Here is a 22,577-nt window from a genome sequence, read left to right on the forward strand (position 1 = left end):
TTCCCTGAAATGCTGAAGTTTCAGACAGTTGGCTCAGTAAAGGAGAAGACAGAAGACACTGCATCAGTTTGGAGACCATCCTAATCCCTTTAAGTCTGGTGTATCTCTTACTGACCCAGAAGGGGGAGTGTTGGTTTCTTGTAGGCTAGTGGGATTTGTGATTGGATCCAAGGAAGAAAAAACTTCAGGTTTATGTCACAGTGAATGAACCTTGTGCTTACATATGCAGATACTTAGAACGTGCAAGAGCATTAGTGAAAATCGAGGAAAATCATTCCAGGAAAGTGTGCTCTCACACAGGACAAGTCTTTGTAATAGTGGCAGATGTAGGAGCTGGGTTACTGTCAAGATCAAGCTTAGAAGTCAGGAAGTGGAGCTTAATGAAAGTTCAGAATGATGATTGTTAGAATCACAGGCATTCAGATGCATGACTGCAGAACAGGTTTTGTTCTTATAATTTACTACCAGAAATAAGGAATAGATGGACAACAAAGTACTGTTTGACAGAGGTGGCGGAAAAAAGGTTTGCACTTAATCCAGCATGCTGTCCTCCAGAGGAAAATGGTTAGAAAAGTTTTACTGTGGACAGGGACAAAAAAGTTAAAACTCTCTTAAGAGATGCAGATATCTACAGAGCATACAGTACTCCCAGAAAAACACTAAACCTGTAAAACCTTTGCAGTCCTGGTTGATTACACTGAACTGGCTAGTGGGTGACGTTACTAAACTGTATTTCTTTATTAGAGCAGGTGATTGAGAGAAGTGGAGCAAGATCGTCCTTTTTTACATGACTGTAAAATCACAGCCAAGGAACAAAAATGGTTCTGTTCTGCTACCTTGAAAACTTAAGTGTTTGGGGATGAAAGTGGTGTATACAGGTGCATCCATTTTTAATTTTTCTAGAGGCAGTGAATTTTGTTTTCTTTGCGAATAACTTTGTTCTGTTATTTTGGCTGTTGAGGCTCAGAGATTTTAAATACTCCATCTGAAGAAGAAGCAGCAAGCATTAGCTGGTGGAGAATAAATCTCTACTAGAGATCTCTAGAAGTTTCAGAAGCTGTTAGTGACAGGGGATCACAGTAAACTTAAATTTCTTAGGATTTGTGATCCTTAATCACTCTGGCAGAATTGAAGAGACACCTCATGGTTGTAAGAAATCATGGCTGTGGCACTGTCTGACTGTAGTTCCTTCTTAAGCAGCAGAAGACAAAAGCAGAGGAAATCATAAAAGGAACATGAACATTAAACAGCTGTCATAGAGAATTCCCTGTTGTCTTAGAGGAACAGACATTTCAGTGTCAACTGACACTGGAGATGCTAGGAAGATGTCAGTCGTTGAAGAGTTAATTGTTACAGCAAAAAGTAGTTTAGATAAAATCCTACCTCTTTTCTCTCCCCCGCTTCCTCGGGTGTTGTGTACAGTAAAGGAGCTTGTACCATCGGAAAACTGACAGTGATTCCTCAGTGACTGAGCTAATAAATGGGATGAAATTTAAACTGCCTTCTCACACGAACAGAAAGAGGGACTTGCAGAAGAGGGAGCAAGACGGAGGGAAAATGCTGAGTGTCTTTACATTCTAACATAGACAATTGAAAAAATATTTCTTCAAGACAATGGATTTAGGAAGCCAACCGCAGAAGCACAGTAGGTGGATTTATTCATTTTACTGTATACACTAGAGGATAAATTGTACTCGTGCTTATGGGCACAGTTGTTTTTTAGTAGTACTTTGATAACATCACATTACTCTATTTTTTTCTCACTTGTTCAGAGATATTTATTCAGCTCTTTGACCCTGGTTGTTTAGAGGATAATATTTTTTAGACCTTATCAGTGCACTGTCATTCCAAAAGCTCTTTTATCTCTAAGCAGGAATGTTTTATTAATTATGGCCGTAGTAGCTAGATGAATAAAAAGACTCTGAAGTAAATGAAAATCCATTCTACTTACTGTAACTGAAATATGTACTGCTTCGGAGAACTGGTAATGCTAAAGATAGAGCACTTCATAATTCTCTGACAAATTTATTTACTTCGGAGCAGTTTAATTAGCTATAGACGTTATATTTAAGTGTACCTTGCAAACTTGACTGATGGGAGGAAACAAAGGTTGGCTTTTAAATAAGAGGGACTACACCACAGTGCAGCGTGCTAAACTCCACACATCATTCCCTCCTGCCATTAATCATTGCTATCTGCAATAGAATCATTTATGCAAACTGCCACCCAGTTCTGATGTACTTGCACTCGGTGATTATACAGTAGTTTTACTCTTGTAGGTGATGCTGATCAGTTTTGATTGTGCAGTCACTCTTATCTTTGGCGGTGGTACATAGTTCCTGTGAGCCATTAACACGTTGAGATCTCGGATTTATCCTCCAGTGTTGTGTGTGTTCTGTGGTTCTGTAGATGCATGTCGGTTGCATGTTTTATGACAAAGCATCTTTGTATAGAGGGTGATGCTACTTGTATCTTTTTTCTGTTTGAGGATAAAGCTGTCACATCTTTAATGATGGTTGTAACACTTCAGGTATCCTGTGTGCTGAGCCATTTTGAGTAGATAATTAGTCAAGTAAATGACTGACAAGTAAATTACAGCTAACACATGGAATGCATCTAACTGTTCTAGGCACCTGCAGGCATTCCGGTGCTGTGCAAGCCAGGTCCTCAGAAAAAGTTAAATGGGGAGATTAGAGTTTATTGGAAGCTCTACTGAACAACTGCTTAACTGTCTTGCAGGGTGTAGTGCTACCTTCTTGTTCTTTCTGTGCTCACAGAAATGGTGACCTAGGGATATTCTTCCAACAGAACAGTTCTTTTCTTGCATCTTTATTTTCCTCTGTGAGCTTTATATAACCTACCCCACTCTTCTAGCATCCATTTGCTGTTGAGATGCTCATGATTAATCCCTCACTGGAAGAGGTTTTTCTTCATAGCTGATGTTGGATTCAAGCTTCTTACAGACAGGTAGGATAAGGAATAAAGTCTGTATTCTCTGCATTGCATGTCATGGCCACAATGACACGAAAATAAAGTTTTGGTATCAGAGCGACTTTGCCAGTAACTGTCACCACCGAGTCTGTGCTGGGTTCTCTACTGTCTGGTTTAGAACCTGATTTTCTGTCCTGTGGTGAGTTCAGGTGACCTGGCTGAGGGTACTGAGTGCAGTTTGCTCTCTACTTCTCAGTAGAAGTTGCTGACTGACTTCAAGTAACATCCAAGCTATGCAGGTTTCCTGCTTTGCTCAGAACAAAGTTTGAGGCAATAATAAAAGTAACAAGTGTGAGTTGTGAAGGTCCTGTGCTCCTTTTTCTGTTGTGAAACATGCAGCTTAACTGAGTAATTTAGGGACAAGCGATGGTGCAGTGACAGATTGTTCCATTCATTTTTGTAATGGAGAAATAAATATTATCTGTCCTCAGCATCTGAACAGGTGATGCTTATGCTCTTGATGGATGAGATGAATTAAAAAAGTAAGGAGGTTTGGGCAGTTACCTGGAGCACTATTTGCACTGGCACAGCTTTTTGTGTCCAAGATGTATAGTTCATGTGGTGGATTGTGCACTGAATTCTTGTGCCCCTCTACAGGGTGAGATAATTAAAGGTTTATTTCTAGTTTCTGTGAAGATTAAGCAGTCTGTAGACGTGCCGTTCTCTGTTTCTCTGCCTGCCTTGGACAGTGGTTGTTTTTTCTGGGGCTACCTCAAAACCTGCTGAATGCCATGGGGGGTTTCTCCCCTCGGTGTGAATTCACCCAGCAGCGCGTCCCGCCGGCGGGGGGGGGTGTGCGAACTGCTCCCGGGGCCACCCAGGGGTCGGGGGAGGCGATTGTTCCCCCCACGAGTGCCATTTCTGAGGCCCCATGGAATACCGAGGCCAGTGCTGGTTCCTCAACGCGTGGGTGATGTTTCCAACCCAAGGCTCCGGCAGCGCTCGGGGAGATGTTACGGGTCTCTGGAGCAGGTGAAGTCCAGGGCAGGAGGGTGAGGGGACGGGACGGGCCTCGCTCGGGGAAGAAGAGCCGCGGAGGGATGGAATCCCGGCTCTCCGGTGCTAGTTGCTGCTCCAAGAGAAGGTGCGTCCTGATGGTCTCGGAGGTACACGTTGAGAAGGCACGAAGCGAAGGTCACAAGCTGCAACAGGGAGACCTGGACGGGACCACGGGCGGACACGGACCTCTTCGGCAGTGGTTAAGGCGTGTTAAGTCCTACACCGAGTTGCCTGAAGAGACTGTGGAATCTCCATGTTAGAAGATTTTCAAAAATCAACAGAACCAGTACAGAGCAACCTGACCTAAATCGGATTTTAACCCTGCTCTGAGCAGGTGGCTACACTAGATAATCTCCAGAGGTCCCTTCCAAACTAAACTCATTTCATCATTTCTAAGGAATAATATTGTGAGGTGATGGCTTTAACTTTTACCCCAAAGTTAATATTTGAAATTGAAAGGTGAAATTATTTTCAAATTGAACATTTCAGTTTGAATGTTGAAATTATAGAGTAAGATCTGGAATCTGAAATCCTATTTTCTAATTTCTGTATCTCTGCTATACAGTGATTCATGAAACCTGTAAATTCCATGAATGCCCCGTTAACTGCTCTGTAGAAGGTTTGACAGCATAACTCTTGGATGTTATCACTCTGGTGAAGTTTAAATGAATTTGAATCCTACAGCTGCTTTCATGTTTAGTCTGAGAGTGTGCCTGTATTTTTTGACTACTCGTTTTTAAAATAAACGAGGAGTAGTGGCCATTAAACAGATCGTGTCTGCTACATCTTTAGTAAGAGATGTGATTTTTAGCAACAGATGAAACCTATGGTGTCTTAAGTTTCCTTACTCTTCCATCTAGTGTTGAGGAAAAAGCAGCCTCCAGATGTAGCTCAGGAAACTGCATTATGAAGTTTATGAATAATGTGTATGTTGCCAGGGAGCAATACATGTCACTGATTTAACTGCAACAACAAAGCACCAGATAGACTTTTTTTGATCAGGCTGCAAACATTTTGGATTAACTGGTCATCTTGTCAGTGCTGTTGCTCAGAAGCCACCTGTGGCTTTGGCTTCTGTCAGTTTATGGTAATAGTATAAAGCAATTTATTTTTTTGCTTTCTCTTTCAGGATTGGAGAAATAGTAAATCTGGCTTTATTAATCTACAAATATTTGTATACAGTGGCTAAATAAGGTAGACGGGCGGGTTTAACATGATTTGGTATTCTTTTGCCATTGTAAGGTCCCATTTTGCAAAGCAGGCAACCCAGCAGTAGTATGGAAACTGTCACGGTTACCCTGTTTCCTTCTGGAACTGGTGCTAGAGGTGCCTTGGTTTTGTAAGCCTTTTTGTCTGCTAATAAATCTTCTCCCTGCAGGTGCAATGTAACATTCTTTTTGGTCTTGCTTTTGTCTGAAAAAATGCTTACAGGTGGTAGGCACTTTCCCCTCAGTGCTTTCCCATGTCTGTCTTGGAGGGAAACTGATTCCCTGGGTACGAATCCTTCATTTGCTGCGGACAGCAAGGCTTGATAAGTTACCTTTTCTAAAGATTCTGAGAGGAAGGTGTTTTACAAGGACAGACAATGAGCACTAGCATCGAGGGAGATGTGAAGCTGTTATGTAATGATTTCTAACAGGCTAGAGGTTTGGGAGTGCTGCAAATGTATAAAAGAATCAACATGCACATGGAAAATGTTACAGTGGAAGTATCCTTAAGTCATTATTCTGTTGCAAATCATTATTCTGTTTTTGACTGGTCATAAACTTGAAATAACTCAGGTGGAGTAGTCAAATGTGCCTCTGATGGAACTTCTGTCAATGAAGGCTTCTGAGAGGAAAAGTACAGTTTAAATGCTGCTTCCCAGGGCCATCTGCATCCATTAGGAGTTTGGAATTGTGGTGCACGAGTTTTGTTGTCACAAACCTTTAAAAGGTAACAGTTCATCTTGTTTGGTGTAAATCAGGAGATTGCATCCTGAGAAAAGGGCAGAATATTAAGGTAATGGGTATAGTAAATGGATTTAAAGACTGGCTTGCTGGATCTGTTAAATGTAATGAAGCTTTTCTGTTCCATGGGATGAAACTAGAAGTAGTGCTGCCAAGCTCAACTTACACGGATGAAGAAAGAAAAATTGCTTATCTATAGAATGTGGTAGGGAGTTCAGCATGCCAGCTATATGATCAGATATCTTTAGTAATGCATCAGAGATTGTCTAAAACAAGTAATTCCAGATAATACTGGTTACTTTGACTCCTTGGATACAAAGTGTAATCAGATAAGGCATCTGAGGATGAAACTAATTCCCTTTTCTTTCTCTTCATGACACTAGAACACGCCCTTCATCCTTTGATCTGTTAGGCAAATTTTGGTTCGTTTCAAATTCATTCAAACTTTGGTCTAACAAGCTTTAATTGGATGATCCAGGAATATACCTCGGTTGTCGCAGTATGGTAATTCCCTTTTTCCCCTTTCCAAAGGTATTGTTTTGAAATACGGTTTTGCAGATGTATTTTAATGCAGATTCTTTTTGCCTGAAGCAGCAGCAAGATCTCTGCATAAGAGGAACTATGAATTATTTGCACATGAGTTTATAAATTTGCCTCATAATGAACTAAGAATAACAAAGTTAATGATCTTACTAGGTGTAGCTGTGTGGCTGTGGCTTCATTAGGGGAATATTGTTAAGTCCTCCCACTTGTCTTTTATTCTAATTTTCTGTCATTCTAAGCTTATTATGAGCTTAGAATCTTCCTTGAGCAGCCCTTCTTCACCTTTTGTTTTATTTGTGAGTTTTGTATTTTCAAATTGCATCAGTTCTCTTGAACTAGGACACTGTCTTTGTTAGTGGGAATTAACTGCCAAGGCATAATACTTGTGGTAATTCTTGTGACCTTCTGTCCCAGTTCAGACTGATACAAGATAGTGTACACCTTTGATACCCGTGTGCTTCTGGCAAGTTTTTCATTTGGGATTTCATCTTTCCCTGCATTTCTGGGCAAGCTTTCATGGCGTGTCCCTGCTGTTCAGCCATTCATGTTCAGAGGAGGTTAGTTCTAGCCCTTTTTAAAAAATAAAACCCAGCTGGGGTCAAACCTGCTAGTAAAGCTTTGATGCTTGCTGCTGTAGCACATGATTCAAAGTTTAGTTCCCCACAGTTCCCTCCCCTCAGAGGAGTCTCTTAATTTATTCATACATTATTTAGCTGGTGATTTGAGTAACAGATGCGTATAGGGGGGCATTCATAATTTATCACCAAGAATGAGCAAACCATGGTCTGTGGACAGTGAGGAGAGACTAAATTCACGGGGTTGTTAAGGGCAGTGGTTTCCCTTAAGGAGTAGGGTTTTTTCATACACTGGGGCCATTGGTCACCTTTAAGCTCAGCTTTTTAGTAACAAAGACTGATGCTGGAGTTTGAGGGCTGTGCCTGAGAGGTCAGAGCAAACAAAGTTACAAGATGTCACGAAGAACGGTGAAGCTGCTGCATGCAGGCTATTTTTCTGGTGCTCGGACTGCCTAATAAAAAGAATGGAACTCTGTCCTTTTGTTTAATTAGTGTGAAGTAGCTAAAAGGGGTGACAGTAGTTCTAATTTAGCAGTAATATGCAGAGATATATATGTAGAGATTTAACTTGCAGCAAGATCCTGTGTGAAGCAATGAATTACAGCATCTCTGCGATATTTGTAGGACAGCCCTCATGCTTGGGATTGGCAAGGCCTAAACTCCCGTCTGTTGAACCCTCTCACTAGCTCTGTTGGATTTCGGTTCAGGTTTATGTAGATCTGTCTGTCTCCCCTCAGGTATTAGTACTTGGAAAGACCAGCTGTTGTTAACTTCAAGACTCAAAGCAGGTCCAGAAGAATTTTATAGTAAACATCTAAACTAGAGATGGATAAAATAACTTAAATCAAATCACTCATTTTGGATCAATGGAGTTTCACCAAATGTGACATATCTTGTTGTAAAGTTGAATTTTTTTGTTTATTTTTTTGTGTGAGTACAAAAGTATTTCGCAGAATGTTCAAATAAACCTGTTTCTTTGGTTTTGGAACAAAACGTGAAGATTTTTTGGTTGATTTGAAACATCTCATTTAAGTTTATACATATATTAGTATATAGTGTACATTAGTAGTTTATATACTATATATTACTAATACCATATATAGATTATATACTACTAAGTGTATATAATACTTAATATATATTACTATATCATGTGCTTTTTAAGTCAGTAACTATTTTGATGAAACAAAACGTTTTGACCCAGAATTATTCTGGGCACTTTCCTTTGTGAAAATCATGAAAGAAAACCTTCCCTAGTCTTTTCACAATTCTCTGCTGCAATGCTGTCCACTGGGGTTTCTGATATCTGAAAGAAGTGGTGCTGGATGATCTGAGCAAATGTAGTTGTTACAGACTTTTAACAGGAGTAGAATAAATATAATTACTAAAAAAAAAAAAAAGGGAGTTTTGGAACAAAAATTTCCAGTCCCATATGTTTTAAATCTGTCTGTGCTAGCCTGCATTTGTTTCATGGCTGAGTCTTTGGTTCCTTTCAGGAGGTAAATCAGAGTAAGACTTTGGCACACTTATTGGTTCTTGGAAAGGAACTTGGTTTCATTCCTGAGTCTCTTCCATTTCTAACTTAAAGCCTGTCTGTGAAAGACCAACATTCTGAGTTAAGATTTTGGAACACAGGTCTATTTCTGCTTCTCATATTTTTGTACAGAGCAAGTGGTAGTGGTAGCATGAGTGTGATTGACAGGAACTGAGGTACAATCAGTTCTTTTAGTGCTGGGTTTTATTCATAAATAGCAAAGATAAAAATATTGTCACCTTTAATTGTGTTTTCATGACAGTATGTGTGTTAAAGACAACATGTCACTAATTCTCTGGCATTAGAATTAGTACAGCAATGGCTGTATCTACACGTGCATGTCTGATACAGCAGCAGCTTCTCTCATGAATGTTTGCCTTTTAAAGACTGAAGACAGGCACAACACATTCTCTGAGCAGGCCTTTACCTGGCACCTGAGGACCAAAACCCCACAGCGCCCAGGGAATTGCAGTCCTCCCGGTGCCCTTCGGACAGCAGCGGGAGGGACCTGTGAGCGGGGATGAGTCTGCGTCTGTAGAGGCAAGCTCTTGGGGAAGGTGTCATGGAGCTGCTTATGGATGACAGGGCAAATGAATGCAATTACTTTATATAATAAAATCGACTTGGTGTTTTGTGGGAATAGTCTCTGACTGACAGCTGGGAGCAAGGGGGGAAAAGGGAAGGTGAACGAGCTTTCTGGTATGAAACAGAGCTTAAAACCTTAGCTGTGTAACACAGTTTAAATTCCACATCTCTGCATCTTACAGAGAAACCTAATTTTTTAAATCTCCACAGGCTTCTCAGAACAGAAGATGCTAATTTTAGCAATGTGGCAGCTCGTCTTCTTCCCCACCCCCTTCCATTTGCTGCCAGAATGCTTAACAATCCAGTAAACAAGCTGTAGAAAAAAGGGGAATAACCTCAAGAGCTGAGGGCGTTGGCCTCCTCAGTGGTGTTTTTGGGCAAGGACTTGCCCCTCTGCACTGTGGGTCTTGAGTTTGAAACCAATGTAAAAATGTAAGAGTAACGGTGTAACTGACAGTAAAAAGTATTTAAAGGTGTAGTAATCGGGGCTAGCAGTCTCCTTTCCCTGACCTGATTAATTCTGCGCCAGTACTCAGGATAGTCTAAATTAAAGCATTGCATAAGAAGAGTGCTTGGAAGTAAAGAAACAAGCCCTAAATTTTCAAGTAGTACTTGGATATCTCGTTTTGGGTGTTCATCTATACGCTGAAAATCTGACACTGGAAATTGCACCCTTCTCCCCATAGTATCTGATATGGGAGTTTAATATATATTACAAACCACAGTACACTGGAATAATTTCTGTTTTGAAATGGCTGTTTACTGTGCAAGAGGCTGTGTTACTTCATCTTAAGTATCCAGAGTCCAAATTAGTGAACGGTAATTTCCACACTCTGTACTGATTTCCTTGTGTAGCTGCATCTTTATCCTCTGCTTCAGCCTCATGTGTGAAAACAAAGTTTGGAAAGTGTTTATCCAAACCCGACTGTATTAGAATTGCAGCTCTCTAAATATGAGGCCTTATAGTGCAAATTGTTTTGTTCTTGTTTTGGTAGCAGGTAGTGATCTGAGTGTGTTAGCTAGAATTTTCATGATGAAACTTTACTTGCAGTGCCAAGTACCCAAAGTGCCCTTTGGCTTACAAATGCCCAACACTTATAATAAAAATAATAAATAAATAGTGTTTTATTGTAACTGTTGTGGGCACTTGCCTTTGTGTGCACATAAATAAAAATCCTGTGGGAAAACGTCTAAAATTAGGCATTCGTTGTTAGTTCAGAATATCTGTATGACTAAAGGTTTTGTTGTTAGACCTACACAAGAATCACGTGTGTTTTCTGTTTAGAAAATTTGCTATTTTTTAAGTAGGAAATGTGAGGCAGTGAAGTGTTCATTACATTCAGAACACGTGGATAACAAATCTGCTTAAATTTAACATGCATCATAATTTCAAACACCCTGGAGTGTCTGAAAAGTTTAACAAAGCATGAATACTTCATCTACTTAGTGTTTATACAGAGCAATGCATTTATCTTTTTCAATTTATCTGGAACAATGGAGCAGAGTGCAACACAGCTGCTTTTTATACATGCAAACATATGTTGTATTCTATTACTAATTAGTAATTGCGACCACCTCACTGTGCATTTTTCAGCCCTTCGTGGCTCAACTGACTGAAGACTGTGTCTCTTCAGAAATCCAGGTCATAGCTGGGGCTGAATATGTTGGGGAGGGGATTAGCTCAGGACAGGTTTCAGTTCCAAATGCTACTCACCACACATTTTGTCATATATGTCATATGTTCTGTCCGCTCTCTTATGAAAAATGAAGAGATTAACTTGTTTCTTTGCTCAGTTCCTGTCTTTGAATATCTTGTACCTTGTCCCCTGTCCCCAGCATGCAACAAAGATGCAGTTTATCATGAATCATGGTATTACATGGTTATGAGGACAATTCATGTCCTCCTCACAGCCATGATTCTCTCCTGATTGTGGTTGTTTTGCACCTCTTCCACAGCACTCTAATAGCACTGACACTCGCTTCTTAGAGGAAACTGAGCTTTGCAGACAATAGGCTGTAGGGTAAAAGTCTGTCAAAAGCAGTAACACGAACAAGCACGGAGAAGGGAGCTGTGAGCGTGCTCCCTTCCACTACTGACAGAAGGAAAATGGAATAAAGGAATTGTGCTGGGCTGCATTCAAGCAAGAATTTTAATGCATTTCTATTTTTAAGGGGAGAAATAAAAAGATTATGTGGAGAAACAAAGGGTTCTGAGGTAATTTAGTGTTATTCTCTCCGAGCTGTGACTCTTGCTTGGATGTAATAACCAGGCCTGGGCTGCAGTAGCTGAGATTTAGCTCCTCACCTGAGGAGTTCACAAAACTAAGTAGACAAGAGAGAGGAGGTATGGGGAGGTAGGAACAGCAGAGTCACCAGGAAGGGAAATGATCCTCAGGTTAGTAGCCGAATGAGGCATTAAGCCTGATGGCCTGTTCAGTGCTGTATATGCTCAAACACCCCCCTTTTCCCCTTGGACTAGATACTGAATCTAGTCCTGCCCTGTGCTAACGCAGGCCAGAGATATGTACCTCCCCGCTGATACGGAAGGCCGTGGGCACTGGTCTTCCCCTTTAAGATTGTACTTCAAAGGTGTGACTGTGGAAGTAGATGAGGTTTCTTCTGAAAGAGCAATATTTTTTTAATACTTCTTACTCTGCTCCTGGCCATATGGATTTAAAGAGCGGGCTATAAGCCAAGGGGGAGACACTGAAATAATTCAGAGTTAGTGAGTATCAGTGTTACAATCCAAAGTGGCCAATACAGCTGTTACAGTCAAGTTTGGCTTGGTTTTGGTTGATGTGAATTTGAAATTCATGCAGCTTTCAGACAAGTATGCAAGTGGACTTTCTTCACTTGATAACCAACTGCTTTGCAGTTTGCCTAAAGGCAGAACTTAAAAAATCTGTTTTGATGTTGAACGGATTTTTAAATTATTTGTGTTCCCAGATACATGTAGGCAACTCATGCAGTCTTCAAAGGTTCTAGATGACTGAGTCTGCTTCAAGTAAATAGGAGATAGATGTCTCTGGTTCTGAAAATCGGGTACTTATGTACCTGTCTACTGGCATAAACACCTTTTAAAATCTGGCAGAGAGTATTTAAGTGGCTTATGATGCTCCTCGGGAAGGCTGTGACAGGAGGAGGATTTGACTGCCCATCTCTCCCAAGTCTGGTTGAAGCTGAATGACTGGCATACGCATCTTGTCACTGAGAAATGTCCTTCCCCTCATTCCTCCCGTTGGCAAAAAGGCACTTCAAAGAGGGACAATAAAACTCCAATTTCTGACCCTGACCTTTAGAGAGGCTTAGTAGCTTCTAATCTTAAATAGCAGAGGCATCAAAATTTCACTGGTTGATGTGTTCTAATGAAGTATTTCTTGATGTCAGGAGGGCACTAGAGATTCTTCACAAGTATTCATGGGGGGAGTGTCAGCTTCACTGTATAACTTCTGTCAGGGACTTCCACTTTGTAGGTGAATAAAAATATTTTGCTTCCTTTATTTCCCATAAAATATAGACATTAGGAATACCACAGCGCAGGGTCATGCTTCAAACGCAACTCCTTCCTAGTATACCTTTAAGATCTGCCTTCCCTTAGCTGTCTGATTCCTGAAGGCAGATGGATGTTTTCCTGAGAACTCTGTTTGTACAGACTTAATACGTTTGGGAAAGAGCTGTGGCTGGAGGCGAGGCATCTGCAGAGCCACGCAGTCGCTCTCCAAGGTGGTTTTTGACTGTTGAATCGGGGCCGGTTGTGGTTTGTTAGATATTTAATGATATTCCAGGGAGAGCAATTGTACAGCAAGACATAACACAACATTTGACTTTTCAATTATTAAACCCGAAGGGACGGAGAGGAGTAGCAAGACAAGGGATTTTTATGTTTTGAATTTAACAATGTTAAAATAAGTAGCATGCGTTCCAGCAGCAAATAGCCTAAGCCTTGTATCTCTCTGCAGCTGCCTCTGGAGCAGCTGTAGATTTTATCTCCTGCAGACAGTGTAAACGACTTACCAAAGTGTTTTTGCTTAAGCAAGGTGGCCCAGATGATAGCCTTTCCTCATTTCCAGATTCTGAGTCAGAAGCTTGAAAACATGTTGGAAACTTGTTTGTGAAACACCACAGGAAATAGAAATGCAGCATCAGGGCTTATGGTGTATGTGTTGCTGAAGTTGTAGCACTATGGAGTACTCTTATCAAAGTCGTTGAGAACTCCTCAGTACTCCAGTGTGGTAGGTAGTTCAATTTCAGTTCTTAAGGCTTTCTAAGAGCCTAGATCTATTTGAAACTGTCTTTCCTTTCTTTCCTTATTGCCTTTCCCCATTGGCTAGACACAAGCATCTCCCAACCTTGCTTAACACAGATTTTCTTGGAAGAACGTGGGTTCCCTGAAAACCTTGAATGGCCAAGATGATATATGGGTCTTTGAAGAAAATATGCCGGTGAAATATTTAAGTTCTTCCAGCCTCTAAATTAGGGAGTGAAGACTGAAATAATAAAGGTTGTGCATGTCATTTATTCAGACATGCTGCGGTAAAACAAAAAATCAGGTTAAACCAGCTTAGTTAAAACAACTTTCTCAGTGTTGTCTTGCCTTCTAATCTTCAACAGAAAATTTGCTTGTTGGACTTTGAAATATAGAAATACAATATATTTTAAAGAGCAGTAAGCCCACCATAGCTACTGTTGAAAGGAGTGAGCTTTGCTGTCAGTGCCAATTATGGAAAGATTGTGCATTTGGTTAGTAATTCATTTTCCTGCCTGGAAACAACAGCTATTTGCTAACCCACAGAATATTGCATCAGTAAACTGTATTCCTACTTAAACTCCAGTGTTGCAGATAGTTGCAATATAATGTCAGTTATTACTATGATGCTAAGCTAGAGGATATTTTTTTTCTCTATTTTAAAAGCCTCCCTTACTCATAGGGTTCCTACGCTGCTAGCTCCTCACATTTATAGTATTTCTCCCTTCCCTGTCTCAGCCCCTGATCTCTCCCTGCCGATGCTCTCTTTTATTTGCTTTGTGTCTTCCCTATTCCTTATCTGGTTGCCATCTCCAGCCCAGCAGTGGGGGCTCTGAGGACCTGCTGGAGGCTGAATGTTTACTGTAACAGTATCATTTTGCTAGTGAAACCGGTCGATAATCCAGGATTTTACTAGCGACCCGAAGTTAAATTTAAAAGCTGCTTTGTGGCCTGCAGTAAACAACACAGGATTTAGAAAGATTAGTTTTGACATCAGCTAGTATAATGGAGAAAATACACTTGAGGCAGGACTTGTTAAGAACGGCTTTTGATTCAGTCTTAATTGACAGAGGGGCAAACTATTCTAGATCAGCAGAACAAGGAGCTGGTATTTTCTTACAAGCCCATTTCATTGAGTCTAGAATGTTAGAACCCCTTCAGTAATGAAGATATTGGAGCTCTGGAGGAAACCCCAAACAGCTTCAAGTGGAGGCTTGCACCTTAGATAAAAAAGAAAGATAATTACCTTGCAAAATGCCAAGTGTTGACTTAAAGCCACTGCAGCCATTATAGTGGTATAAAGTATTGTTGCCTCACCTGAAAAGCCAGTGGTACGATCAAAGTCAGTCAATCTCCTTTGTGTCTAGACTGGTGGAATTTGAGAACAGAATTGTTGTGCCTTGTGGAGGCTGAGTAGGCACAGTTCACTTAGGCCACGATAAGCTGGAAGCTCTAACTGCAAAAGAGAAAGATGGTTCTGTTTATTGTGATGAAATGGGGCTGACGAGATTCGTATTCACCTTCCTGCTCACTCAGTTCTAAGTGAATCATTTAGAACATGTAGCAGAGCCCATTCTCAGAGAATCCTGTTGGCTTCTGGGATCTTTGGGCAAGAGGCGTAGACTTCGTTGGCCTCTCCTATTACGTTTATAAAATCAGAACTGTGATATGTTCCTATCACTTTGAAGTCTTCAGTGACGTCTGAAACTTTGACATGTGACATTACATCTGGGTGTAGCAGGGTGCTACAGAGAGGGTGCTAAGGCAGAACACTTGGTAAAAATATGCAGGACAGTGTAGTTCCAGCTTCTCAAGCTGTGAAAGGGTGCAGCTGAGGCTGGAGTGCTTCTCAGACTGTAGTCTAATTCATTGGATGATGGGAGTGGCATGGAACTTGAACATTTTTTTTTTTTTTTAATGTCAGAAAAGATATAGCAGGGACTGAACATAATCAAAGTAAAATTCATTTTCAAGCTAAACCTAATGTTCATGGAATTTTCCCTTTGTCTTTCCTACTGCTTCAAGAAGTTAATTAAAATGACACTATTATTTCAGCATTTGGAGTTTAAAAGAGAAATCTATTTTCTGAAGTTTCAATGCATGTTAAACATGCAATTAACATAATCTGTCAAGGGACAAAAAGGAAGAATCCTGTCAGTGGCCTGTCAGTGACTGAATTGCTGTGGTGAGCAGAGGCTTTTCAAATCCCTGTTATGTGTATTTGCAGTAGGAGAGAAGGATCTCCAAAGCCAAAGGAACGTTTTTTCTCTCCATGTTATAAATGGGCTGGTGAGCCCCAGAGGAATGAACCAGTTAGGGTTGCAGGGGAGTTCTGTAACAGATACAAAAATGTGACTGTTAAGTTCTAATTCCCGTCCTGCTGTCGCACACACATGACAGTAAGTGAGCCTATGGGCATTGGACATGTGAATGACATGAGCTTTGTTCATCTACCTAAATAAAAAGCAAAAGGTAATGGGTAGCACACAGTATGACATCTTATTTTATTATACAGAAGCTCATAAAACATATTAATGCAAAGCGTCATGTTGTTATTTGCAGCACATTCAATACCAGAAAAATGTCAGTGCATTTCACCCTCAATTTTAGCTGAAAATGGAAAAGGTATTACCTTGCAAGCTGTGATAGTTTTGATAGGAGCCTTCAAGTAAATTGTTTTGGTTGAACAGACCGTTGGTGTTTGTTTTTACTGGTTTTATCCCACAAAGATAATCTTATTGCAAGAAATCTATCTTGTACACAGTGTGCTGGGCTTCTTTACTTTTTCTCCTCAAAAAGCAGAGGCAAAGGTATCAGGGGATACCTGGGCAGTATTTCAAATTACAAAAAAGGATGAATCTATTTTTCTGCACTAGATTGTGCAACCCCGTGGCATCATCAGATGCAAGGCTGGAAATATATCATTTTACTGGATGTTGTTGCATTTACTGTCACTGAGTAATAAACGTATGGAGGGATCCTATAGTCTGCTGATCTGATGTGTAAGTCTCGGGAACTGTCTGTAAACATTTGGCAATAAAGCCTTCTTTTGAAACTTCCCAACTCTTCATATGTTAAAAGAATGGTGATTTTGTTCTATGTCTGGCCACCTGCTGTTTTCTTCTGTGGTAAAGTACATTGGTAACTATGGGAACAAAAACTTAAGAACAGACTCCCACATGTGTTGAAGTTGATTTATAGAAGGTCTTGAAGTGATGCCATGAATTGTGAGATACGGAACTATCTGGCTTGGAGTTTGATGGCTTTCAGTAAGAGCTAAGTATTCTACTTTCATAAGTTATTTAGAATGTCCTTGGCATTGTGGATGTTACTTTCTCGCTTTGTCTTAACTGCAGTATAACGTTGTGCTGCATTTCCAGTTGCCTTATTTTGTCCCCAGAAAGTGGCAACGCTCCTTCCCTGGGTTGGGCAGTAAGATCTGTTAATTCTATCAGGAAACATGTGATAATACGTGACAGCGGTACCTCTGGAGCCTCAGGATGAAGGATGAATGTGCAGGTGAATGTACAGGTGAATGTGTAGGTGAACATCGCAGTGTGCAGCACTGTCACAAGACAAAGCCTCGGTTGTTAGTTGAAGCTTTGGTAGCTTGTGCTGTTTCTCTGGAAGTGTTTCTTCCTTTCCTAGTTGGCTAGCCAGGATAGTGCCCAGAGCTGAGGTGCTGTGGCCGTGTGGTAGAGATCTGTGGTGGACTTGTATCCTACATGGGTGGTGGATCTACAGTTACCGACAAGTCACAACCGTGTGATGAAGTTGTATTCAACTGAACGGTAAGGACACGAATAAAGGTGGCTTGTATTTTACAGATGAGAGAGTAGTAGCGCGTCAGATACAGCGCTGTGATTTTCAGCCTTAGCTGAACAGAAGCAAGACCAGATCTTTGTCACGTAATGGCTTAGCTGTTTTAACTAAGAAGGGTTAGCTGCTCTGTGGTATTACACTGTGCTTTCTCTGCAGAGCTGGGGAAGTAGGAGCTGAGAGAATTCTTGTCCCCTTTCAGGCCCTCCTTAGGACTTAAATCTTTGTGATGTGATGTGATGGCACCACACCGCACGTCACTCTTCTGCTCTGCTTGGTACAACTAGATAGCTGGGAGTGGAGAATGAAGGAATTGGGGCATGCTAGGCTTTGTATAATATGGAACTGACAGTGGCCTAGGTTTGTTCCGTGCTAGCACTGTGCTTTCCAGATTGGACTGCCAGTGACCTTTCCCTGTCACATACGCACTTCTGCGTGCACGAAAGCCAGAGCAAAATTTGTCATTGATTTCAAGAGGCAGTGGATTGACTTTTCATATAGAAATCTCCTGTGGATTAGACTACATGTCACTTGGAGTGAGAGCATCTTTTAGTTGTAAAATGCTTTGGTCTCTAAGATAGCACAGTCTGTGTTTTTTTTTGCTTCAACAAATTTGCATGTATTGTGAACGTGTTCAGATGTTTCTCTGATGCTTGTTCTGTGACCCTGTTTAAACTGCATAGCAAAAAACTCCCAGAAAAATAAAACATTTTAATTTATGAAATTGATACGATACAGTAGCTAAATACTGATTCTGAATCTATTATAGTCTCAGATGTGAGTAGTTAAACATTTATTTTTATAGAAGTAAACCCTGGAAAAAGCAACGAGCTTTGATCAATTTGAGTGGCTAATCAGTGAATTAGTTGATCAATCATGGCTGTTATCTTTTAATTTGTTCCATTTCTTGATAAAGTTGTGGAGAATATTCGGTGTTGAAGGGGAGATTTGTTTGTCAGTAATGTGTTGAGCCTAGCCTGTGGTGTGAAAGCTTCCTGTCCCTGTATTCCCCAGAGATGAAATCTTAGAGACATTTTCTGGGCCTCAGCACTTGCCCTGCCCTTAAGAGGTCCCTTTTGTTATTATTGTCTCTGTTTCTGATTTCTTCTTTTTCTGAAGTTCCAGGGAAACATATGAGCAGTTTTACGCAGGCAGGATTCAATACAGAGGAAGAAAGAGAAAAAGATAAATTAATAATTAAGAACAAAAGGCAAGATAATTTGCCACATTTATATGGATTGTTTTTCCACACACCACCAAATCAGAGTAAAATTTCATCATGTCTGTGCCCTTATCAATGGATTTTGATTAACTTTCATTGTTAGTTTTGGAGCTGCCTTTCTTGTGAACTTGTAAAATAATTGTCACATTGAAATGTGTTAGCTTTGAAAGATGAAACGTTACCTAGCAGAATGCTTATTTTCTCAGCGTTACAGTTTAGATAATAACGCTTTCGTTAGTGAAAACCAGCTTCCACATGGGCACAGGATGATGCTACGTCCTTCGTCAGTGTGTTTTACCTGTTAGGTTAGGTTTTTTTAAATAAGATATGCAAGTCTAAATTGGATGGAAAACACTGAAGGAGTACTGGATTCTGTGAGGATTTGTGAGCTGCATTCAGCTGCTGCATATATTTTGCCTTTAAAATACTCCACATTAGTTCTTGACGTGCTTCTGGTGAGGACAGGAGTCTTCTAATAGCAATTAATTTACTAGCACACAAAATCTATATTGCTTTCTGTGTAAGGAATTGTCTCTGATTATCCTTGAGTAAGTGGTGTATCAGCAGTGAAGCGGACTATATAGGAAATCATGATCCCTTTCATAAGCTTGGAGGATGATGACTGCCAGACCTCAACCTATTATGCAGCTTATGGTTTCTTTATATGTAAAAACCCCATCACGATGCATGCAGTAGCTTTGTGCCTTTTGCTGTTGCCACTGTCATGTATATTATGTCAGCCTGAGCTTGCACAGTGCAGTACAGCAGTCACGGTCCTCAGTATTTGCCCTGATAAGCAGATATTAAAAATGCAGCGGATGCTGTAGGACTAGCCCAAATGTGGTGTAAAAACACGATGCCCCAGGAGGCTCCTGCAGTAAGTGCTCCTCAAGTGCTTCCAAACTGGGTTGCTCAGGAGGTGATATCTCAGGGGACGTAGCTAGTGTTGAAAACGAGTAAGCAAATAGGATAATATTTTGCTGAAAATAGACTTGAGCCAAATTCTGAAATCATTCCTTAGGTGGTAAGGACAGTGGGATTCTTGCCTAATGAAAATTGTAGGGGCTTTGTGTCAGATCTTGCAAAGATCTTGATCTGTCTGGAGTGCTGACCGATGCCTAAAATGCAAAGATGCTATAGAATGAAAACAGCAGGACAAACTAGCTGTAGCAATGGGAAACTATGGATGAGCTCAACATTTCTAGTTTGGAAAGGCTGAATGGGGTGGCAGAAAGATAACTGTAAACATTACCCAGCACCTCACATATACTCCAAAGTAGGTGGAGATTGAAACGGGGTGTTACAAGGCAACAAACCAACCTCAGGCAGCACAAATGCATGGACTTCAGTTACTGTGGTTGGGTGGGGAGAGGATCGAGACCAGCAAGGCGTGCTAAAGCTGTGCAGGGCGCATGCCTGCAGGGTTCTCCAAGAGATACGCCCTGGGTTTTGAGCAGGATGCTGAAATTCTCCACAATTTAGGCAGACCTCAAAGGTCTGCATCTGCCTTCTCGTGCATTGTGTTTTGGGACACAGCATACAATAATGTGCATTGTTTGCTAGCCATTTTCCATTAATTCTGCATTAGTAGTTCCTTGTGAGTTAAAAAGGAGGGAAATGTATGATCTTTGCCAAGAAAAGAAATCAGACAGAAGTCCAAAGAGAACAGCTTGTCTATTTTTATCAGTAACTGTAGACTTTCTTTCTAACTTAAGCAAGTATGGGAGGATACCTTAATAATATGTAGGATGCTGTATGGACACAGGGGAGGCATTAAAATTTTTTTTTTTTTTTCTTCTTAAATGAAGTAGCACCCTCTTGATGTTAGTTATACATCCCAGAGGAATTAAAAGTGAGTTATCTTTTGTATGTATTTCCTAACATCCACAAGTATTTCCTTCAGGTTTGTTGGGTTTTGGTTTTTTTGGGTTTTGGGGTTTTTTTTTTGAGTGAAACAAAACACATCCAGATATCCTGTCTGAGAGTGGGGAGACAAAGAGTTAATAAACGATTATCCCAGGTGGCTGAACACTTGAGTTGCAGTGAAAGGCTGGTAACATTCATTGAGCTCCTGTGCTGGTTTCTACCTGTCAGCAGCTCCTGATCCACTCCTTTACAGGGAATAAAAAACGAGCTTGCTCAGACCAGAAGCAGCAAGCATTCTTAGGAACCTTCTGATGTGACATTGAAGACCGACGTGCAGTGTTATTTTTCGCATTATTTTAAAAAGTCTCTTGAAATATCAGTGATGTACATATGGTCTTTGCTGCTTCCTCTGGTGTTTTGTTCACTTGATTCTCTCACTGGAATATGGATGATGCAAGCACCATTCGGTGCCTCAGCCCAGATAAAGGTAAGGGGAAATGTTATTTTAACCACTTTTTTGAGGGAAATTAGTTTCACTGTAGAGACAAGTATAGTTTACAGAGCTTTTCTGGACACTTGTTTTCTCTTATTCCAACTTCAATGCTTAAAGCAAATATATAGCAGTTTCTTAAGGTAGCCTTTGCTGTACCATACCTTTGCCTTCGGTTACCTCCAAACCTTAAATAATACATGCATCTCTAATGGCTGCCTTTTCCTGCACGAAAGGTGCAAAGGAGGAGAGCACCAGGTGTATTCCTGTCCCTTTTCTGCTCGCTTAAGTATCTAGCTGTCAGCATAAAGAAAGGCTTTCTATTTTTAACCACAGACCTTCTGCTACCCACTTTAGAAAAGAGACTCCGGTACTATTGTGAGTCAGCTGTATTGTTTTAATTTTTTTAAAAAATGTGATTTGCTTCTAATTAGATATAGCTTCTTTATACCCATCAAACAAGAAGAGTGCACAGAACCACTTTGGGTTGAACTTGTCCCTGGTGGAATTATACCAGGGATGAGTTCAGTCCTCTCTGTGAACTGCCTCAAGCTGTTTAAACTGCGCTGCAGCTTTCAGCAATTTGAACTTGGAGGTCATACCTCCTGTACTGATGGCTTCTTAAGGAATCACATCGATTCAAGACCAATTCCAAAAGCCTGGTTTTTACTTTTTAAGAGCTTTATATTCTTATTGATTTATTTGGTAAAAGTCCAGAGAGAGAAACCCTTACTTGTGATACATTTTAATTGAATCAAACACCTAGTTGCATTTCTCTACACATTTTGTATTTTATGCCTGTTGGTTACGTGATTTTACAATAGTTGTGCAACAAGTAAACAAGTCATACGGCTTCTGCGTGTTCAGAAAAGCTGCTCGGTGTGCACTGGATACTATTCTAACATCTTCATGTCTTTAGGAAGGCAGATCAGTAGCCCTGACTCCCTGTATTTTCAACTAATAGAATACTTAGTGACATGTTCATGAATATCCTGCCGTATCTTTTGAAGGATGCCTTCATTAAAGTTTGTTTTTCATTTGTAACATTGGCTGAAAAAAATCATATCTAGATTCAAACTTAACCAAAGTGGAAAAATGCTTGGATCGAACTTGGTGTTTAGGTGCTGGAACCAGACCTGGTATCCATTAACTCTGGTTTTGATTCCTCCATGTCTTTATTATTGGCCTCCCAAAAATAAGCTAAAGCAATGCTATTCATTCAGAAAGTGAGAAAAGGAAGTGCAGAGAGGGGTGGCTGTACCTGTGTAGTCACTGGTCGCTGCAGCAAATACTGTTCCAGTAACTGAAGAAGGATGTGAATGTGAAAATTAAAGCAAATTGACTTGGAAGAGTCTCATTATAGAGCAGAACTGCAATTTAAAAAAGGAGGTTGTCCACAGAACATCACATAGAAAAAAACCTTCTATCATAACTAGTAATGGACATTGTTTTTTCTGCATTTTATGACCACTTTGGATTAAATTAAAATCTTTAGTAATAAAAATAATATCAAATCCAATAATACTTCTAGTCTCTGACGTATTTAATGGTTGTGAGAACTCTGCAGATAATTCACAGAAATAATGACAGTCCCAGGCTGTATCAGAAGAATAGGAAAACATTAATCAGTATTTACCTTTGAGATTTGTTAAGAATGAAGCAGAGATGATGAGATGCATTTAAGCATCGTCAATATTTATTTAAACAGCAAAAAAACTTGAAGCATAATTTAAAACTTGGCATCAGGGTTTATTTACC

At 40.3% G+C, this 22,577-nt stretch overlaps 1 protein-coding gene across 4 annotated transcripts in view; it reads left to right on the forward strand.

The window, feature by feature from the left end:
• PLCH2 (phospholipase C eta 2) overlaps positions 1–22,577 on the forward strand; it is a 100,920-nt gene that overhangs the window by 13,216 nt on the left and 65,127 nt on the right. The window contains exon 1 of one of the 4 annotated variants that reach the window (XM_026862724.1): positions 20,581–20,816. The exons of the other annotated variants lie outside the window; for them this stretch is intronic. Within the exon in view, the coding sequence (XP_026718525.1) occupies positions 20,774–20,816 (43 nt within the window). The 5' untranslated portion in view covers positions 20,581–20,773. Of the gene's footprint in view, positions 1–20,580; positions 20,817–22,577 lie in introns of those variants that run through there. 4 annotated transcript variants of the gene reach the window in all.

The sequence above is a fragment of the Athene cunicularia genome, assembly GCF_003259725.1.
Source record: "Athene cunicularia isolate RWA chromosome 21 unlocalized genomic scaffold, athCun1 chr21_part1, whole genome shotgun sequence".
Lineage (NCBI taxonomy): Eukaryota > Metazoa > Chordata > Aves > Strigiformes > Strigidae > Athene > Athene cunicularia.